The 15,862-nt window shown below is 61.8% G+C and overlaps 2 protein-coding genes across 4 annotated transcripts in view; both read left to right on the plus strand.

Annotated features, from left to right (window-relative positions):
* PEBP4 (phosphatidylethanolamine binding protein 4) overlaps window positions 1–8,672 on the plus strand; it is an 82,585-nt gene extending 73,913 nt beyond the window's left edge. The window contains exons 3-4 of one of the 2 annotated variants that reach the window (XR_011136452.1): window positions 4,559–7,206; window positions 7,801–8,672. Coding sequence is in view for 1 of the 2 variants with exons in the window: in XM_068920572.1 (XP_068776673.1) it covers window positions 4,559–4,693 (135 nt within the window). In the remaining variant the exon portion in view is untranslated. Of the gene's footprint in view, window positions 1–4,558 lie in introns of both variants that reach the window. The other variant, XM_068920572.1, reaches the window with a different exon arrangement.
* Window positions 8,673–10,650: 1,978 nt separating this feature from the next.
* On the plus strand, window positions 10,651–15,135 carry EGR3 (early growth response 3). 2 transcript variants are annotated; one of them, XM_068920447.1, is made up of 3 exons: window positions 11,085–11,222; window positions 11,902–12,020; window positions 12,466–15,135. In XM_068920447.1, exon 3 carries the CDS (start codon window positions 12,474–12,476, stop codon window positions 13,506–13,508), a length of 1,035 nt encoding a protein of 344 aa, XP_068776548.1. In that variant the 5' UTR covers window positions 11,085–11,222; window positions 11,902–12,020; window positions 12,466–12,473; the 3' UTR covers window positions 13,509–15,135. The 2 variants fall into 2 exon arrangements, with proteins under 2 accessions (XP_068776547.1, XP_068776548.1); XM_068920446.1 differs by lacking the exon at window positions 11,902–12,020 and having other exon boundaries at window positions 10,651–11,222.
* Window positions 15,136–15,862: the final 727 nt, after the last annotated feature.

Here is a 15,862-nt window from a genome sequence, read left to right on the forward strand (position 1 = left end):
GGGAGCCTCCCGCCGGCTCGGGATTTCGTGGCTGGGGTTGCAAAGAGGCGGCCTCGGCGTTAAGGAGCAAACTGCACCAAAACGCACCTCGTCGAACGCCGCGCGTAGCGTTAGCCAGCGCAGAACCGCAAACTCTCACTTTGATGTTTGCAAGGCCTTCACGGCGTGGAAAATATTAATTGTGGTTTTTTTTTTGTTACTTTTTGATTATTTAGAAAGAAAAAAGAGAAAAGGAAGCGATGTACAGTCACTGCGTGCTGGTCCCACCCCCTTTATCTCTCCTTCCATTCGCTCACGATCGGTGTGAGAGAGAAAAGAGAAGCTGAGCCTCTCACTGCCTAAATGTAGAAAGTTTTGCTTCTAAATCAGTTTGTGATGGAAAGGAAATACGTCACGTCCCTGGGGAAGTGGCTGGTTTTCAACAGCCACAACCTCAGCGCCGAGTGCTGCAATGGAACAGCCCGGCACTGAAATAGCTCCGCACCGTGTTATTGTCACCGATATAATTTTTTTTTCTCTGTCTACGTGTGTCATTTTTAGCATCCAGAGGAAGTTTTATTTGTATTTGTTAGCCCGACTTTCCACTGTCGTGGCTTTCTTCTTCTGAAGGTCCAGGCAGGGGGGGGATGAAAAAATAGATGGGGGAAGCTAAGGTGAGCGGCGAGGTGTGCGGGAGCGGCCGGTCGCGGCTCCCGGCGGGGGCGCGAGCTGCCGGCGATTTCGGGGGGCTCCGGCGCCGTCCGAGGCCGCTGTCAGCGGCGCGGGGCGAGGGGTCCGCCCGGGGCCCGGGGACCACATCCCGCGGAGCAGAGCACGAGCCGGCTCCCCTCGCCTTTCCCCGGGGCGAGGAAGTGGTTTCGCTGCCTGGTTTACAAGCGGTCGCCTCTGCGCCGTGGGGCTCTGCCGGCTGCTGGTAACTCAGAGCTTCTCGGCAGTAAAAACAAAAAACAAAAGAAAAAAAGGAAAAAAAAAAAAGAGAAAAACAAGCGGGGCCTTCCCAGAAGCGCTGCGCCCCGGCCCCTCCGGCGTCTCTCCGGCCCCTCCAGCCCACGGGGCGCTCGCCCCAGAGCCTCGCGGCGAGACCGCCGTGCAGGGCGCGCACCAAAAAAGGGGGGGTACCTGGGGTTTAAATATCATATGCATATATATGTATATATATAGTAGCAGCGAGCTTGGAGAAAAAGAAGGCTCCTCATGCAACCGACGGCAGCTCCCAGCAGCACATGCGGGGGGGGATGTTTCTTTCCAAAACTGGGCTAGAGTCCAGAGGAAGCCTGGGCTAAACGCAATTCCTAAGTCAGCAGGGTAATAATTACCTATTTTTAATGATTATTGAAATAATTACTGTAATGAAAAATCTCAACAAATGGCTCCCGGGGAGGCCGCCTTCCCCCGGCGGAGAGCAGGCGCGGGCTCCTCTTTCCCGCGAGCGCCCGGCTGTGACGGCGCTGCGGCCGGGGCCCCGGGGCGGCGCGGCCGGCACGGCCCCCGTGCCCAGGGCGCCGGGCGGACGCGGGAGGTGCTGGGCGAGGGGTGCTGCGTCTCGTGGCGCCCGTGTCCGGCCTTGCAATGACCCGGCTGCCCGGGAGCAAGCTCGCGCCGGCCGGCAGCGCGGCCCGTGTCGGAGCTACTTGCACAAGAAGGGATTAGCAGGATGAGCTGATGATGATCTAAGCACATAACTATATCAACCTATGAATTAATTAATGATATCTCACCTCATAATGCCTCTATCTGCGGATCTTATGCACTCCTGCTTAATTCAGTGAATTAAGCCCTGCTGCACCCGGCGGGAAATAGGTCAGGAGTGTTAATCCCCAGTCGCCGGTGGGGAAGCTGAGGCAGGACACAGCGATAAACAAAGCTGTCTATTTTGGGTGCCAACGCAAGAGGTTTTCCAGAAGCGCTGAGCACCAGCATGGGCATCGGGCAAGGCGGCCGCCGCCAGAGCAGCCGGGCTGCAGCGACGGGGACCACGATGCTGGGTGCTCGGAGAGCCGGGGCTCTGCGCGGCGCTCGGACGCTGCCTGGGAGCGCAGGGAGCTGGACCGCAGCCATTCCCCGGGCTGGCGAAACGAGGAGAGGACTAACGTCATGTTGGGGACGACTCTATTGCAGCACTCCTCTGCAAAGGAGCAAATTATCCCCTGAGCCTTTTCTTATTTATTTTCTTAAACACATAACACAAAAACCTAATTTTTATTGAAATAATTCACCGTAAGGAATGCTGCTGGGGAAAGCAGGGCAGTAAAGGCTCCCACATCAAACAGCAGGGGCCTTGCAAAGTGAAAGCTTTCCCTGCGCGGGAACAGAGGAGGTGTTGGGGCAGATCTGGGGGCACGTGCAAGTGGCTCAGCCCTCGGGTTGCCCTCTGCCAACATCTCTCCTCTTTGCAGTGTGGGATGCAGCAGGATCAAACTTTCCTGGTCTGCAGGGACCAAATCAGCTTTGATTTCAGATTCATTCATCCCCTGGCGCGAGCGGCCGGCCGGATGGATCCCATAACGGGAGAGCAGCCCGCTCGGGGCGAGCAGGTTCCCCGTCCCCCCCCGCCCGCCGCACAGGCGGCCAGACCTTCGTTTTCTTGATTTTATTACAGAGAATAAGCGCAGCCCCAGCCCCGCAGGAACCCGCCGCGCCGCCGCTGCCACCACCGCCGTGCGGGTGCAGCTGCGCGCGGCGGAGCGGAGCTGCCCGGAGCCGGCTGCTCGGCTTCGCCCGTGGCCAGGAGGTGCCGGATACCGCAGATTCCTCGCCGCTGCTTCATGCCGGGTGCCCCACGAGCCGGGGCGGGCCCTGGGAAAGGCCGCGGCAGGAATTTAGGGCTCCTGAAGTAATAGGGAAAGGGCCGTGGGCGTGGGGCTGCGTCCCCAGGAGGGAGCCGGCGGGTGGCAGCTCGGCTCGGACGCCCCGGCCTCGCGCCCTGCAGCTGGCGACCGCCCGGCCCCGGGTCTCGCAGCGCCCTGGGATCCTCTGGCAGCTGCTATTAGAGGGCAAGCCACGGCGCCTGTTTCGGTCTGCTCAGAAAAGCTGCCCCAAGACTTCCTGAGACACCCAATTCAAAGGATGCTCAGCAGAGACAAGCTGCCTCGGGGTTTTGTTTCCTCTTTCAGCTGGCTGCCGGGGCGGGCGGCCTTGGGGCTGCTTTGGGCTGCGCGTGGATGCACCGCGGCGGGAGCAGGGGGCGGCTCGCAGCCCCGCTGCTCTGGCCCAAAACTCACACACCCCGGCCTGGAGCATTAACTTATTCCAGCACGGTTTGCCCCAAACGCTCCTGGAGAGAAATGACGGGTTCCTGGCGCGGTGGCCTGGGCAGCCTCGAACCCATCAGCTCTGCTCTTCAATTCGATCCGAGACCGAAGACAGCTGAGCTCTCCCACCAGCAAAGAGCCCATCCGACCCTCTGAAATGACGGCTCTGAGACCTCATCCTGCCCGGCCAACGTCACGGTGCAGCCTGCACCTCCCCGGCCGGGGGGCAGCCTGGGATCGCCTCCTTTCCACCGACCCCGGGAGCCCTGGCACATCCCGGTGCTGGCGCTGCCCTGCTCGCGCCCGCCGGTCCCTGGGGTGAGGCAGGTGCACCCAGCGCCGCGGCCGAGAAGCGCGGTGGGAGCTGCCGCCCGGCTGCGTGGCTCGCCCGGCTCCCTGCGCCAGCGCCCAGGCCTCCACCGCAAGCAAAGGGCAGCTTCAGCCCGCGCCGACCAGCCGGCCTGCCCTTACTTGTTGCTAGCAACTCGCTTTTCACACTCCCTCTGCGACGGCTTCGCATCCCTGCAGGTCCTCAGCTAACCCGATATTTCCTCATTGCTAGGAAATGGCTAATTCCCCCTGGGCTAGTTTCAATGCATGTGAAGTTACCTCGCCTTTGGCCTCCGACCAGTTTCTCCTTCGGTGGCTAGACCAAAGCCAGCGCAGCTCTCCGGCGCGGCAGTTTCCCAGGCTGTGCAGCTTTCCAGCTTTAGCCAGCCGCAGAAACGTCCGTCTCCCGGCACGGCATCCCAGGATTAACCCACCCTGCCCTGCTGCCCAGCAGCGAACGAGCCCCTCGTGCACCAGCCTCCAGACAGCGACCTCCTTCGGTGGCGGTTTCTTCTCAGCAGCCTGCCTTTGTCCTCACGCCTCTGAGCAGCTCCTTTTTAGGCTGCCAGATTTGGGCCACGCTCCTCCTGCCTGCTCAGGGACCCCTTTGCATCCAGCCGAGGCAGCTGCCGGCCCAGCAACGGCTGCGGTGCGGAGACCTCGGGCAGGTTCCTCTCCCCCCCATCCCTTGCGTTTGGCTCTGCCCAGCCTATGGCTTCCTGGATGTTAGATGCTGGATTCGACATCTGCACCCGTGCCCGGGTCCTCCTGCCCGTTTGCTCAGTTTGCACCACGTTAGGTGCCTTCTCCGGCAGCACCGTCAGACGCGCTCAGAGCGTTTCCCCTGCGCTCGGACGCTGTGTGTGCCACCAGCTTGCTCTGCTTAGGGAACTATAACGTCTCCAAAGTTTTGTGTCATGGCACAGTTCTCAGACCTAACGCAAGCATCGATTTCCTCTTTTGCTTCTTTGTTTCAGGTTATGAAAAACCAGTATCTCTCTTCAGGCTCCTGTCTGGGGCAGCAGCAGTGCTCAGGCACTGCTCGGTGGCTCCAGGACCCTGGCCGTGGCTCCAGATTCGAAACTCAAGCTTTCCCCATCATGTCAGTGTGACAAGCCCTGGCTTCGCTGCCCAGCTCCGCACGTGACCCCCATCCCTACTGCACTGTCAGATGTCCTTTGGCTTGAAAATCCATCACTCCCAGCGGTGCTGCTCCCGCGGGACTGCTTTTTGCTCTGGACCTACTTTTTTGCTTTCCTGCTAATCACACTGTCTTCTTATCTCTGGGTCACACCGCGCTGACCGCTGCCGCTATTGTTCCCCCGCTGGATAATAACAGGAAAGAGCTCCGGGCTCACATGCTGCACCGCGTCCCTGCGGCGGCGAGATTCCCGCTGCCCCGCAGCCGGCGCTGCTCCTCTCGCCTCCAGCCGGCTCCCAGTGCTGCCACCTTCAGGGACTGGCCCCGGCCACCCAGCACCCATCTGCCCACGCAGGGTGTCCAGGGCTGCACGGGGTGCCCGCAGCTGGGCCGCTGGCTCGACCGCATGGGTTTGCAGCTCTTCACCGCAGGACCGAGCGTTTGCAATACCGCTGCTGCACGGGGCGAGGCTGCGCTGATTTCCCCCTTTTGCCACTGGGAAACTGAGGCAGGAAAAGCCCCCCGCACCCACCCACAGAGCACTGCCTTCTGCCGGTGCAGCCGCAGTGTCTCACCCATGCCCTCCCGGTCCCCTGGCCCCGTGTCCCCGCCAGCCGGCTGGCTCCAGCGCTCGGAGCGCGGCTGGGAGCCGAGCAAGCAGGACCGCAGAGACGAATCCACAGGGACTGACCATGGGCTGAGCTGCCTGGAAGGCAGGCAGCGGTGTCCCGGGGAGGTAAGTGCTGCCCCCACGTCCCTTCACCCCCCCTCCCCCAAAAAGTGGAGTGAGGAGGGAGAGGTATGGCTTCTTGCCATGCACATCTTAGCGTGACCCTTTGGGGATATTTCCGGAGGAGGCGAGTGTGTAGTTTTCACAGGCGAATCAGGAGAACCGAGGTAAGCTGGGACACTGCCTCGTGGAGGACAGACCGTGCCGAGAGGTGTTGGTCCGGGAGCAGCTGCCCAGCGCGGTTTCTCCCAGCTGCAATTCTCCAGGCGAGCGTTCAGCCTGCAACGAGAATTTGAGCCCCCCCCAAAGAAAAATCTCTCCTCATCCTGAAATTACAGCAGCGATGAAATTACCCTGAATCCCAACCCTGCAGGCCTGGAGTGTCCTTTGCTTGCGGGCCCAGGGTTACGCAGAGGACTAGCTGCTGCACGGGCTCCTGCCGCCGCTCCCCGAGCAGCACCCGGGGGAGATGTCTGCTCACGACGGGCACGGTGGCAGCTGGCAACTGGCAGAGACTTGCTTGGTGCAAGCAAGGGCAAAGAGCTGGCATCGCTGCGCCGGTGAGTCGGAGGCATTGCCGCTCCCCCCCGCTGCAAACAGCCATCGCCGCAGCGGCTGCAGCAGCCAGGGTGGCTCGTCGAAGCTCAGGAAGGCACAGATGCTATCTGGCTGCCTCCCCTGGACCGCTCTTGTCCTGCCGGTGCAACCTCACTGCTTGCAAACAAAACACTTGCAGCCCTGAGAAACTGAGGCAGCCGCATCAGACACCTCCGCTACACCCACCTCGCGGTTCGGGTGGCTTCAAGGCTCTGGGTTTATTTGTTCCTCTTCTCCACCTTCTCCAAGCTGCTTGAGAAGAGCTTGTGTTGTCGGCCATCCAAGCAGCCACCTACACATATGGCCCCAGTACAGTCATGCCTGGGGGTAGGAGTGGAGTAGGTGACCTTTTGGGGCCCCACCAGCCACATTGTTTATGACTCTGTGACCTTAGCAGTCCTAGATCTACATCTAGAGCAGCCCCGAGGAGCTGGGGAGAAAAGCCTTGTCTCCTGGCAATGCAAGAGCCTCCAGCTTTGTGTCCGAGCATCCTCTACAACCCAGGGCCGGAGGCACTGCTAGTGCAGGTCTCGAGAGCGGGAAGCCGCCAGCCATGCACTGAACGCTGTGCAGAGCCGCCCAGCTCCTGCTGCAAACCGGAGGCCAGATTCCCTGAGAAATTAAATTGCGCAAAGGGACAATGAGGGGGACCTCTTCCTGCCTCTAGGCCTGGGAGACTCAGCTCTGTCCAAGCTCAGCTCTGTGCTCTAGATCTCCAGAGGGGTTTTGGCACGGATGTCAATGGGAATGAGTGGCTCATTTGTCTTGCCACGAGGCATGAAAGTCAGCATCATGTTATCCTCACTATAGGTACATTTGTGCTGTCATTAATCAGGTGAAAAAACCTGAATAGTTCCCCTTTTAAAAGCCCCAGCGGTCCCTGGAGACCTGTCCACAGTATGGCCTCTCCCTCTCACCGAGGTGCAGCCCCAGTGCACCTGCAGGGGTTTCAGCAGAAGCGGCAGCACATGAATCATCCGCGTCCCCTGCGCACAGCAACTTCTGCTAAATCTGCGGGGCGAGCGGCAGGTCCCGGTCACAAGACCGAGAGGAGCGGGGAGAGCTCGCGAGTCAGCTGACAGCGGGGCCGGCACGTGGGGCACGCCACGGCCGCTCCAGCTGAGCGCCGCGGCCTTTTTAGCCCAGCGTGCGCGGAGGTCGGTGCTTATCTCCAGCCTGGTTCCTCTCAGCATCGCACAGACCGGAGAGGGTGGCGCAGGGGCCTGGGAATTCACACGAGACGTTCGTCCTCCGTCCGTGTACGGATGGCTGTGCTGTATTGCTGCCTCCGTTTCCTCCTTGCCGAAGTGCCTTTCTGGCATGGGTATGGTGGGGGCTGGACCGGGCAGGGCAAGGAGGTGCTTGGGCACTATTGAATAATGCTGGGCCTTGTCCCAACTTCTGTACACACACATGGGGAAAGCGAAGGTGTAGGAAGCAGGTCCCAGGTGCAAGTTGCTCAGCTGGAGCAGGGCAGCTTGCCAGCACCCCGCTGCCCTGCTCCCCTGCACAACGTGGCCTCAGGGCATCATTTCTCCCCATATCGCTGGGGTGAAGGAGGCAGCCAGCTCCAGCGGCCAAGCTGGAGGCTCAGCCAGCTCTGTTTTCTATGCTTGAATGCGATGGGCTTTCTAAATGCAAGGGAAATAACAGTGGCGGACACTGAACAGCGTTGTCTTCGAGCAAGATTTCAGGCATACGCATGTGTGCTATGAAATTACTGATGGCAATGAGGACTATTCACGTTACAGCGGTGCTGAGGCATCCCGACCGCGATGGGGTTTGCCTGGCCAGGCATTGCCCGAACAGCTAAGAGCCAGCCCCTGCCTTGCGGGTGGACAGAATTAATGAAGCTTTCATCTGCACAGACTCCATCCAGGCTGAGCCAGAGATTAAAACCAGTCAGAACTTCGAAGGTGAGAATTTTTTGCTCCCTGCAGGTAAACTAGACTACTCGGGTGCTTGCACCCATTATGTAAAGCCGTAAGTAAGCCAGTACAACCCCCCACATGGCCATTTTCATGCCAGTCTAGGAGCACCTTGGTTTAGTTAGGCTAAAGGCTGTGCCCCATCAATTGATGTTAAAGCACTATTAGTAACTGAAATAGCGTCCATACAGGGTTAGGCCGTTCTCACAGAATGGGTTTAGGTGCACACCTTATTCCTAGCCCAGCATCTTGTGTAAACGAGGCCTTTGTGACTCAGTAGGCTTTGAACTAGGCTTAAATCCTGCAGCGAGGGGTAAGGGGCTTTATCAATAAAACCCGCAATCCCAGATGGCTGGATTAGGAGCGGGGAACGGCTCCGCTCGCCGCGCGGAGCAGGTGGCGGGGGACTCTTGAGGTAAGGGGCGTAGCTCGCAACGCGGATTGTGTTCACACACTCGCTGATCCGTTGCCCCTCCGCCCACGGCGTAGTCATCATCTCCGCAGGCAGATATCCACGTTGGTTGGTACCACGTGGCGCCGAGCCAAGCCTGGGGCTGGGCTGCCTGGCAGGCGCTTGGATGCAGGGCTCCTCCAGCTCACGGGGCGAGGAGAGCCGGGCCAGTGCATGCTTGCTCCGGCACAGTAATTACAAAGGAAAGTCTCGCCGGTGCCTGCCAATAAAGCAGAGCAGAAACCCTCACCCCCTCCGCTATAAAGTCTGGAGTAACTCGAGCTGGTTGGTGGTGCTGCTGCTGCTGCACGCGCTGGGCGGTCGAGGAGGGGCGGCTGGATTTGGGGGGGGGGGGCGCTGGGTTGGGAGACCCCCCCCTGGGGAGGGGCGCGGGGATGGCAAGGGGAGACCCCCGCCCCGGCCGGCGACGGCGGCGGCAGGGCCCGGGGGCTGCTCCGCGCCGCTCCGCTCCGCACCGCCCCAGCGCCGCGCCGCCCCGGGGGCGCCGGAACCGGCCGCCAAAGAAGGCAGCGGAGGCGGGGCCGGATCCAGGCCTTGTATGGCGCTTCCCCTCGGCCGCCCGCCCGCCCGCCGCCGCCGCCTCGCTCCCCCGGGCCGCGCCGGGCCACGGGCGGGGCGTGCAGTGGAGGGGGGGGGGTGCACCTGAGGGGTTGCAATGGGTGGGGGTGTAGCTGAGGGAGTTGCAATAGGTAAGGGGGTGCAATGGGGGGGTTGCAAAGGATGGGAGGGGTCCCGCAATGGATGGGGAGGGGTCTTGCAAAGAATGGGGGAGCTGCCAGTGGGGTGGTCCTGCAAACGATGGGAGGGGGCCTTCCGAGGGGGAGCCCTGCAAAGGATGGGGCACAAGCCCCCCCCTCCCGAGAAAAAGCCCACTGTGGGCTCGCCGTCCCCCATTCCTGGTACGTGGTTCCCCCCCACTGCTCGCAGCAGCACCCCCTCGCCCCCCTCACACCCCAAACCACAAGGCTGTTCGCACCCCAGGGTGAAAGTCTGCCCCCAGCAGCTCTGGCACCCTCCTTCCCAGCCCTTCCCCCCCCCCACCCCGCGCCGTGAAACATTGCAGCTGGGAGTGCGTGCCCGGCCCCCCCTCCAGCTGCAGCACTCCCGTAGCATGGATTTCATTCCCATTGCAAAGCCGGCCCTGCAGGAATTGGGTAAGTGGAGCTATTGCAACACAGCATTTTTCCATACATTTGCTATATAACTCGGAGGGTTTTAAAGATAGCATCAGTTGGCACACTTAGCACGAAACCACCTAATTACTGACGCCTTGGAAGTGCCAAACTTTTAAAGGGGGAGGTGAGGTTAAAATCACAGGCGACCAACAAGTGTTACCTGTTTTAAAGTATTCAAAGTACTGTTCTACATGATACCCAGGGAGGATGGGGAGAGGGGAGCTCGGTGCAAATCCATATCTTCTCCTCTCTCCCGATTAGCTAGGGAGGAAATTTTAGGCTGCCCTGGCTTCTGCAGATCCACCACCGGCCAGGTTTAGCCTCCCTTTCCCACCTAACTCCAAGCTCTGCCTAACGCTGCGCAGTGGTTGCTCTGCAAATCTCTCATGTCTCGGTTCCTTCTGGCCGCGGGATGAATTTAAGGCCGTTTTTCTCTCCTCTAGCTTTCCCTGACTATGGGGGTGGCGAGAGGATAAAAGGTTCCCAAATCTCCAGGTAGGGGAGCCTGTCCTGAGCATCCCCAGCGGAGGACGCGGCTGTGCACGAAAGGGAAAGGCCCGGCAGGAGCCGGTTGCAGCCGCGCACCCTCGCCGCCTCCGGGGGAGCGCTCCCGGCGCGCAGGGCTGGAGCCGGCCGTGCAGCGGCGACCTGCCCGGCGCCGCCGGGAGAAAGTTTCGCCTCCGCGCCGCAGAGCCCGGTGCAGGGGTGTGTGTGTGTGTGGGGGGGGGGGTCTGCTAGCAGCCCCCCCCCCCCCGGGGGCGCGCAGGTGTCTCCAAGGGGGCGGCCCGGTGCAGGGCGGCGCGGCGCGGGGACCCCGGCGGGGCGCGGAGCCCCCCAGCCGGGACCGGGACAGGGACCGGGGCCGGGACCCGGGCCCGCTCCGCCGCGCGCCGGCCCCGCTTCCTGCTTTCTAATGTTCCATTGTGCGGAGCTTCCATTGTGACGTCTCGGCCTCGGCTCGGCTTTGTCTGTCCATATATGGGCAGCTACGTCACGGAGCTTTCCCGTCGCTCACATAAATAGGCTGGTGGATTTCCCTAGCTGAGCATTTGGGCAGCAGTGAGTGAACCTGCTAGCGAGCGAGGGAGAGCGAGCGAGCGAGCGAGCGGAGAGAGGGAGGGAGAGAAGAGAGAGAAGGAGAGAGAGAAAAAAAGAGGAGGGGTTAAATACTCCCACCAGCTTCTACAACCACATCTGCAAGCCAGATCGCCCCCTCCCCCTCGAGGAAACACCACCAGGGACCCACGGAGGATTGTACCCCCCCTCCCCCCGCACCCCCTCCTCCGCAGCCACCCCCAGCCCCCCTCCGCCCTCCCCCCAGCCCCCCTCCCCCACCCCAACTTTTCTCTTGCATGATTTCCCTTGCACGGATTTGCCACTCGGATGTTGTTTCATCGGGAGCTGAGCTCGGAGCCACGTTGAACCAGCCTTTTCCTCCAGTGCTATGACAGGCAAACTACTGGAGAAGCTGCCGGGGACCATGAACACTTTGATGAACCAATTGCCTGACAATCTGTACCCAGAGGAGATCCCCAACTCTTTGAATATCTTCTCCAGCAGCAGCGAGTCAGTGGCTCACTATAACCAGATGGCTGCAGGTAAGGGGGAAGGAAAATGGGGAGGGGGGAGCCGGTGGGGCGAGGAGGAGGACGCTGTGTAGGGTGTCATGGAGCCTCGGAGGGAAGGGAAGCGCTGGGGCTGGGAAGCTTCCCCCCCCCGCACCCACCCACCCCCTTCCTCGCCGTGTTTCCATGCGATCGCTGCCTCCCTTGCGGCAGGGCTCCGCGCCGCTCCGCGGGGCGCTGCCGGGGAGCCGCGGCGGCGGGCGGAGCGGCGGCAGGTACGGGGACAGCGGCCGGTCCCTGGGGAGCCGGGGCCGGGGCTGGGGCCGGGCCCCGCCGCGGAGGGGCCACCCGGTCCCGCTCCCGCAGCGGCCGCTCGCCCGCGCCGGGATGTGCGCGGCTGCGGAGGCGCCGCGGCCGCGCGTGGCCGTGGCGGCGGCCGCCCCGGGGGCCGGCGGTGAGCGCTCCCCGCGGCCGCGGCGCCGACTTTGCCGGAGCTGAGGCGGGGGGACGGCGGGGGGGGAGAGCCGGGGGCACAGGTGAGCCCGACGGCGGGGGCGCCCCCGCGGCCCCCCGCTCCCGCCGCGGCCCGCGGGAGGGGACGAGCAGAGGGGGTCCGGCCGGTTCTGCCCCGCCGCCCGCCGCGAACCGGAGCCGAGCCGAGCCGCCGGGGCTAAAACTCCCTTGTGTTTCTCCTTGCCGGGTCTCGGCGTAGGGAACACGGCAAGTTGGTAACGGCGCCGGTGGCCGGACGCGGGTCCGTGGAGTGCCCAGCTCTGCCGGTGGGGTGGACGCGAGGCGGCTCTCGGGGAGGAAGCCTACCTGTAGCCGCAGGTACCTCCTTCCCCCGGCCCCACCTGCGGGGCCGCGGCCCCGGCGCGCGTGGGCGGCGGCACGGGCAGCGCGGCCCCACGCAGCCCGGCGGCGCCGGGGGCCCCGCTCCCCGCGCGGGGGCGGCGGCCGCGCGGGGGCGGCCGCGGCGCGGTGTCCCACGCGCGAAGCCCCTGGCCGCCCGCCCGGCCCCGCTCGCCGGGACGCTGCGCAGCCAGCGCCGCAGTGAACGCGGAGCAACGCCGCCGCCGAGCCTCTGCCTTGTTTTCCCGCTGGTTGCCCGGGAGAGGGGGAAAAAATAGAAAGGAATAGGAAAGTGTTGGGGGGGGGGAGATCGGTCTCGCCGCGGGGGGGCCGAGCAGGCGCTGCCCCGGCCCCGGCCGCCCCCCAGGCCCCGGCACCGCTGCCCTCCTCACTCATCTCGCCCCGCTTCTCTCCCACTTTGCAGATAATGTTATGGACATTGGATTAGCGAACGAAAAGGCCAGCCAGGAACTGTCGTCCTATTCGGGTACTTTTCAGCCCGCCCCGGGCAACAAGACTGTGACCTACCTGGGGAAATTCGCTTTCGACTCGCCCTCCAACTGGTGCCAGGACAACATCATCAGCCTGATGAGCGCGGGGATCCTGGGGGTGCCCCCCTCCTCGGGCGCGCTCACCAGCACGCAGAGCTCCGCGGGCAGCATGGGGCCGCCGCAGGGCGACGTGGACCAGATGTACCCCGCGCTGCCGCCCTACTCCTCCTGCAGTGACCTCTACCCGGAGCCCGTCTCCTTCCACGACCCCCAGAGCAACCCCGGCCTCACCTACTCCCCCCAGGATTACCAGGCAGCCAAGCCCGCCTTGGACAGCAACCTCTTCCCCATGATCCCAGACTATAACCTCTACCACCACCCCAACGACATGGGCACCATCACGGAGCACAAACCCTTCCAGAGCTTGGACCCCATCCGCGTCAACCCGCCCCCCATCACCCCGCTGGAGACCATCAAGGCCTTCAAGGACAAGCAGATCCACCCGGGCTTCGGGGGGCTGCCGCAGCCGCCGCTCACCCTCAAGCCCATCCGGCCCCGCAAGTACCCCAACCGGCCCAGCAAGACGCCGCTCCACGAGCGGCCCCACGCCTGCCCGGCCGAGGGCTGCGACCGCCGCTTCTCCCGCTCCGACGAGCTCACCCGCCACCTCCGCATCCACACGGGCCACAAGCCCTTCCAGTGCCGCATCTGCATGCGGAGCTTCAGCCGCAGCGACCACCTCACCACCCACATCCGCACCCACACCGGCGAGAAGCCCTTCGCCTGCGAGTTCTGCGGCCGCAAGTTCGCCCGCTCCGACGAGCGCAAGCGGCACGCCAAGATCCACCTCAAGCAGAAGGAGAAGAAGGCCGAGAAGGGCTCGGCCGGGCCGCCCCCCTCCGCGCCCCCCGCCGCCGCCGTCGCCGCCACCTCGCCCCCCGTCGCCCTCGCCCCCGCCGTCACCACGTGCGCCTGAGGCCACCGCGACGGGCACCCGGGCACCCCGCGGTACCGGGGGCGCCGCCGCCCCGTCGGCCGGGCCGCCCCCCTCCGCCGGTGCCCGCCCGCTGCCCAGGGCTGCGCTCGCCCCGTCCCGGCTCCCTGGCCCTGGCTTGCGGGGATCCGTCTCCCTTCGCCCTGCACGGCCCTGCCCCGGCTGCCCGGACCCGGCTGCCCTCAGTCCGGACCCGGCTGCCCGGACCCGGCTGCCCTCGGTCCGGACCCGGCTTCCTCTGCTCAGCCCCGGCTGCCCTCGGTCCGGACCCGGCTGCCCGGACCCGGCTGCCCTCGGTCCGGACCCGGCTCCCTCCGCTCTGCCCCGGCTGCCCTCGGTCCGGACCCGGCTGCCGTCGGTCCGGACCTGGCTCCCTCCGCTCTGCCCCGGCTGCCCTCGGTCCGGACCCGGCTGCCGTCGGTCCGGACCCGGCTCCCTCCGCTCTGCCCCGGCTGCCCTCGGTCCGGACCCGGCTCCCTCGGCCCTTGCCCGGCTCCCCGGCCCGGCCCCGGCTGCCGTCGGTCCGCAGCGCGCCCAGCGCAGCGCGGCGCCGGGACCCGCCGGGCCCGTGGCCGCCCCGCCGCCGCCGGGCTGCAAGTCACTTTATGGGTCTCTGCCTCCTCCTCCCTCTGCGTTTAGTTTTTCCTCCCCGAGCACCATTTTTTTTCCGTGGTGGAGGTAAGCGGACTGGGGCTCGAGCTCCCCAAAAGCAGGCTGGAAGGGACGTGGGGGCTGAGTTTCCAGGTACTTCTAAACTTCATCTGGGTTGATATTGAGGTGTTGGGGGGGCGGGAGGGAAAGGTGTTCCGGCATCAGCTTTTTTTCAGCAGAAGGGAAATTCTTTACAGAAATGCAGAAAAAAAACAGTATTTTGCTGAATACTTTTTATAATGTGAGATATTTTTATTTTATTTTATTTGGTCACTTTAAAACAAAAAACAACTACGGAGGAGAAAAATCAATTAGTCCTCTATTTTATTTTTTTTTCTTTCTCCTTCTGGTATGTGCATGTCATTGCATGACTGCTCTGATTTTTTTCTTCTTTTGTTTTAATAAAACTGTGCTCAGACATTTAAGCTAAACTAAGCAAAAATAATAATGACTTAAAAAATCTTTGTTGCCAAAAGGTCGTGCTATCCAGGTTTGATGTCTGCATGTGAAAAAAAAAATTAAAAACATACAAAAAATAAAGAGAAGAGAAAGAATGCAGTCTAATTTATGTGAACTGAAAGGAACAAAAAAAACACAATCAGGTTTAACCACACAAACCTAAGGGAATGATATTTTTTGAAAGACTTTTGTATAAAGTTGAGTACTTAGAGAAAAAAAATCATACCAGATGTAATATATTTTGTGGATGTTTTTATTTCTTGGATTTATAGTACCTTATACTAAGGTTAAAAAAATTATGCTTGATATTGTGAAAAGGTGATAATTTTCACACACATTTCATTTGCTCATTTGTCATGTTGTAATGCAAATATGATAGTTAATGCATACAGCATTTTTAAGGGAAAAATCAGAATTATTGAACTGATGTATTGTTGTACCATTTGCACTGTGAGCAAATGCTAATGCAGTAAATATATTGTGTTTGCTGACAATCAAATTCTGTAGTAAATATCTTTATTTTACCTTGCTTAAAAAATATCTATATTGGTTTGGAGGAAAAAAAAAAAAAGTCTCTAATATGTAAGGAGAATGTTAAAATGGCTTGCTTGAAATGTGTAGGATGGTAGGCGTTGTGCCTCTTTACAGATGACTTTGAAATCTGTTTGTACATTTTCTAGTGTTGTATTTTATTATTTTTTTGGTATGATTTTTAAAAATAACCCAACCTTTTCTCAGTCCCCTCTCCTTCAGTTCTGTTCGCAGGACAGCGCGGCCAGGGCAGCGGCGCGCGGGGCGCGTCGAGGCCGGGTGACCCCGCCGGCCGCCCGGCCCTCGCCGCCCCCTCCCCGGCAGGGCGCGGGAACGGGAGACGGGGCCGGCCCCGGCGCCCTCCGCAGCCCGCCGAAGCCGCTGGGTCCTCCTTGGCCAACGCTTGCCCGGGGCCCCGGCTGCTTTTCCGCTCCTGGGCACCGGCTCGCCGCTCTGGATTTCTTCGGCGGGCGTTTCCACCGGCCCCGCTCGCCCTTGCCTTCGCCCCGTCACCATTTCACCGCCGGCTTTAAGTTGCGGGCGGCCAGGACGTGTCCCGCCTGTTGGATAATGGCGGGGGAAAGAGGATCTCGTTGGTTCAGCTCTTAATGCGCCGTCTCTTTTCGCAAGCCAAATCGCTGCAGGTACAGAGAGCACGGCGGCGGGGGGGGGGACTGTGCCACGCCGGGAGCTGG

Source organism: Struthio camelus, chromosome 27 (assembly GCF_040807025.1).
Source record: "Struthio camelus isolate bStrCam1 chromosome 27, bStrCam1.hap1, whole genome shotgun sequence".
Taxonomy (NCBI): Eukaryota; Metazoa; Chordata; class Aves; order Struthioniformes; family Struthionidae; genus Struthio; species Struthio camelus.

Excerpts from the sequence above, each read along its gene's own strand:
- EGR3 (XM_068920446.1), top strand. The coding sequence starts at position 11,069 with ATGACAGGCAAACTACTGGAGAAGCTGCCGGGGACCATGAACACTTTG. Across the intron at positions 11,223-12,465 it reads CTATAACCAGATGGCTGCAG|ATAATGTTATGGACATTGGA; the intron begins GTAAGGGGGAAG and ends CCCACTTTGCAG.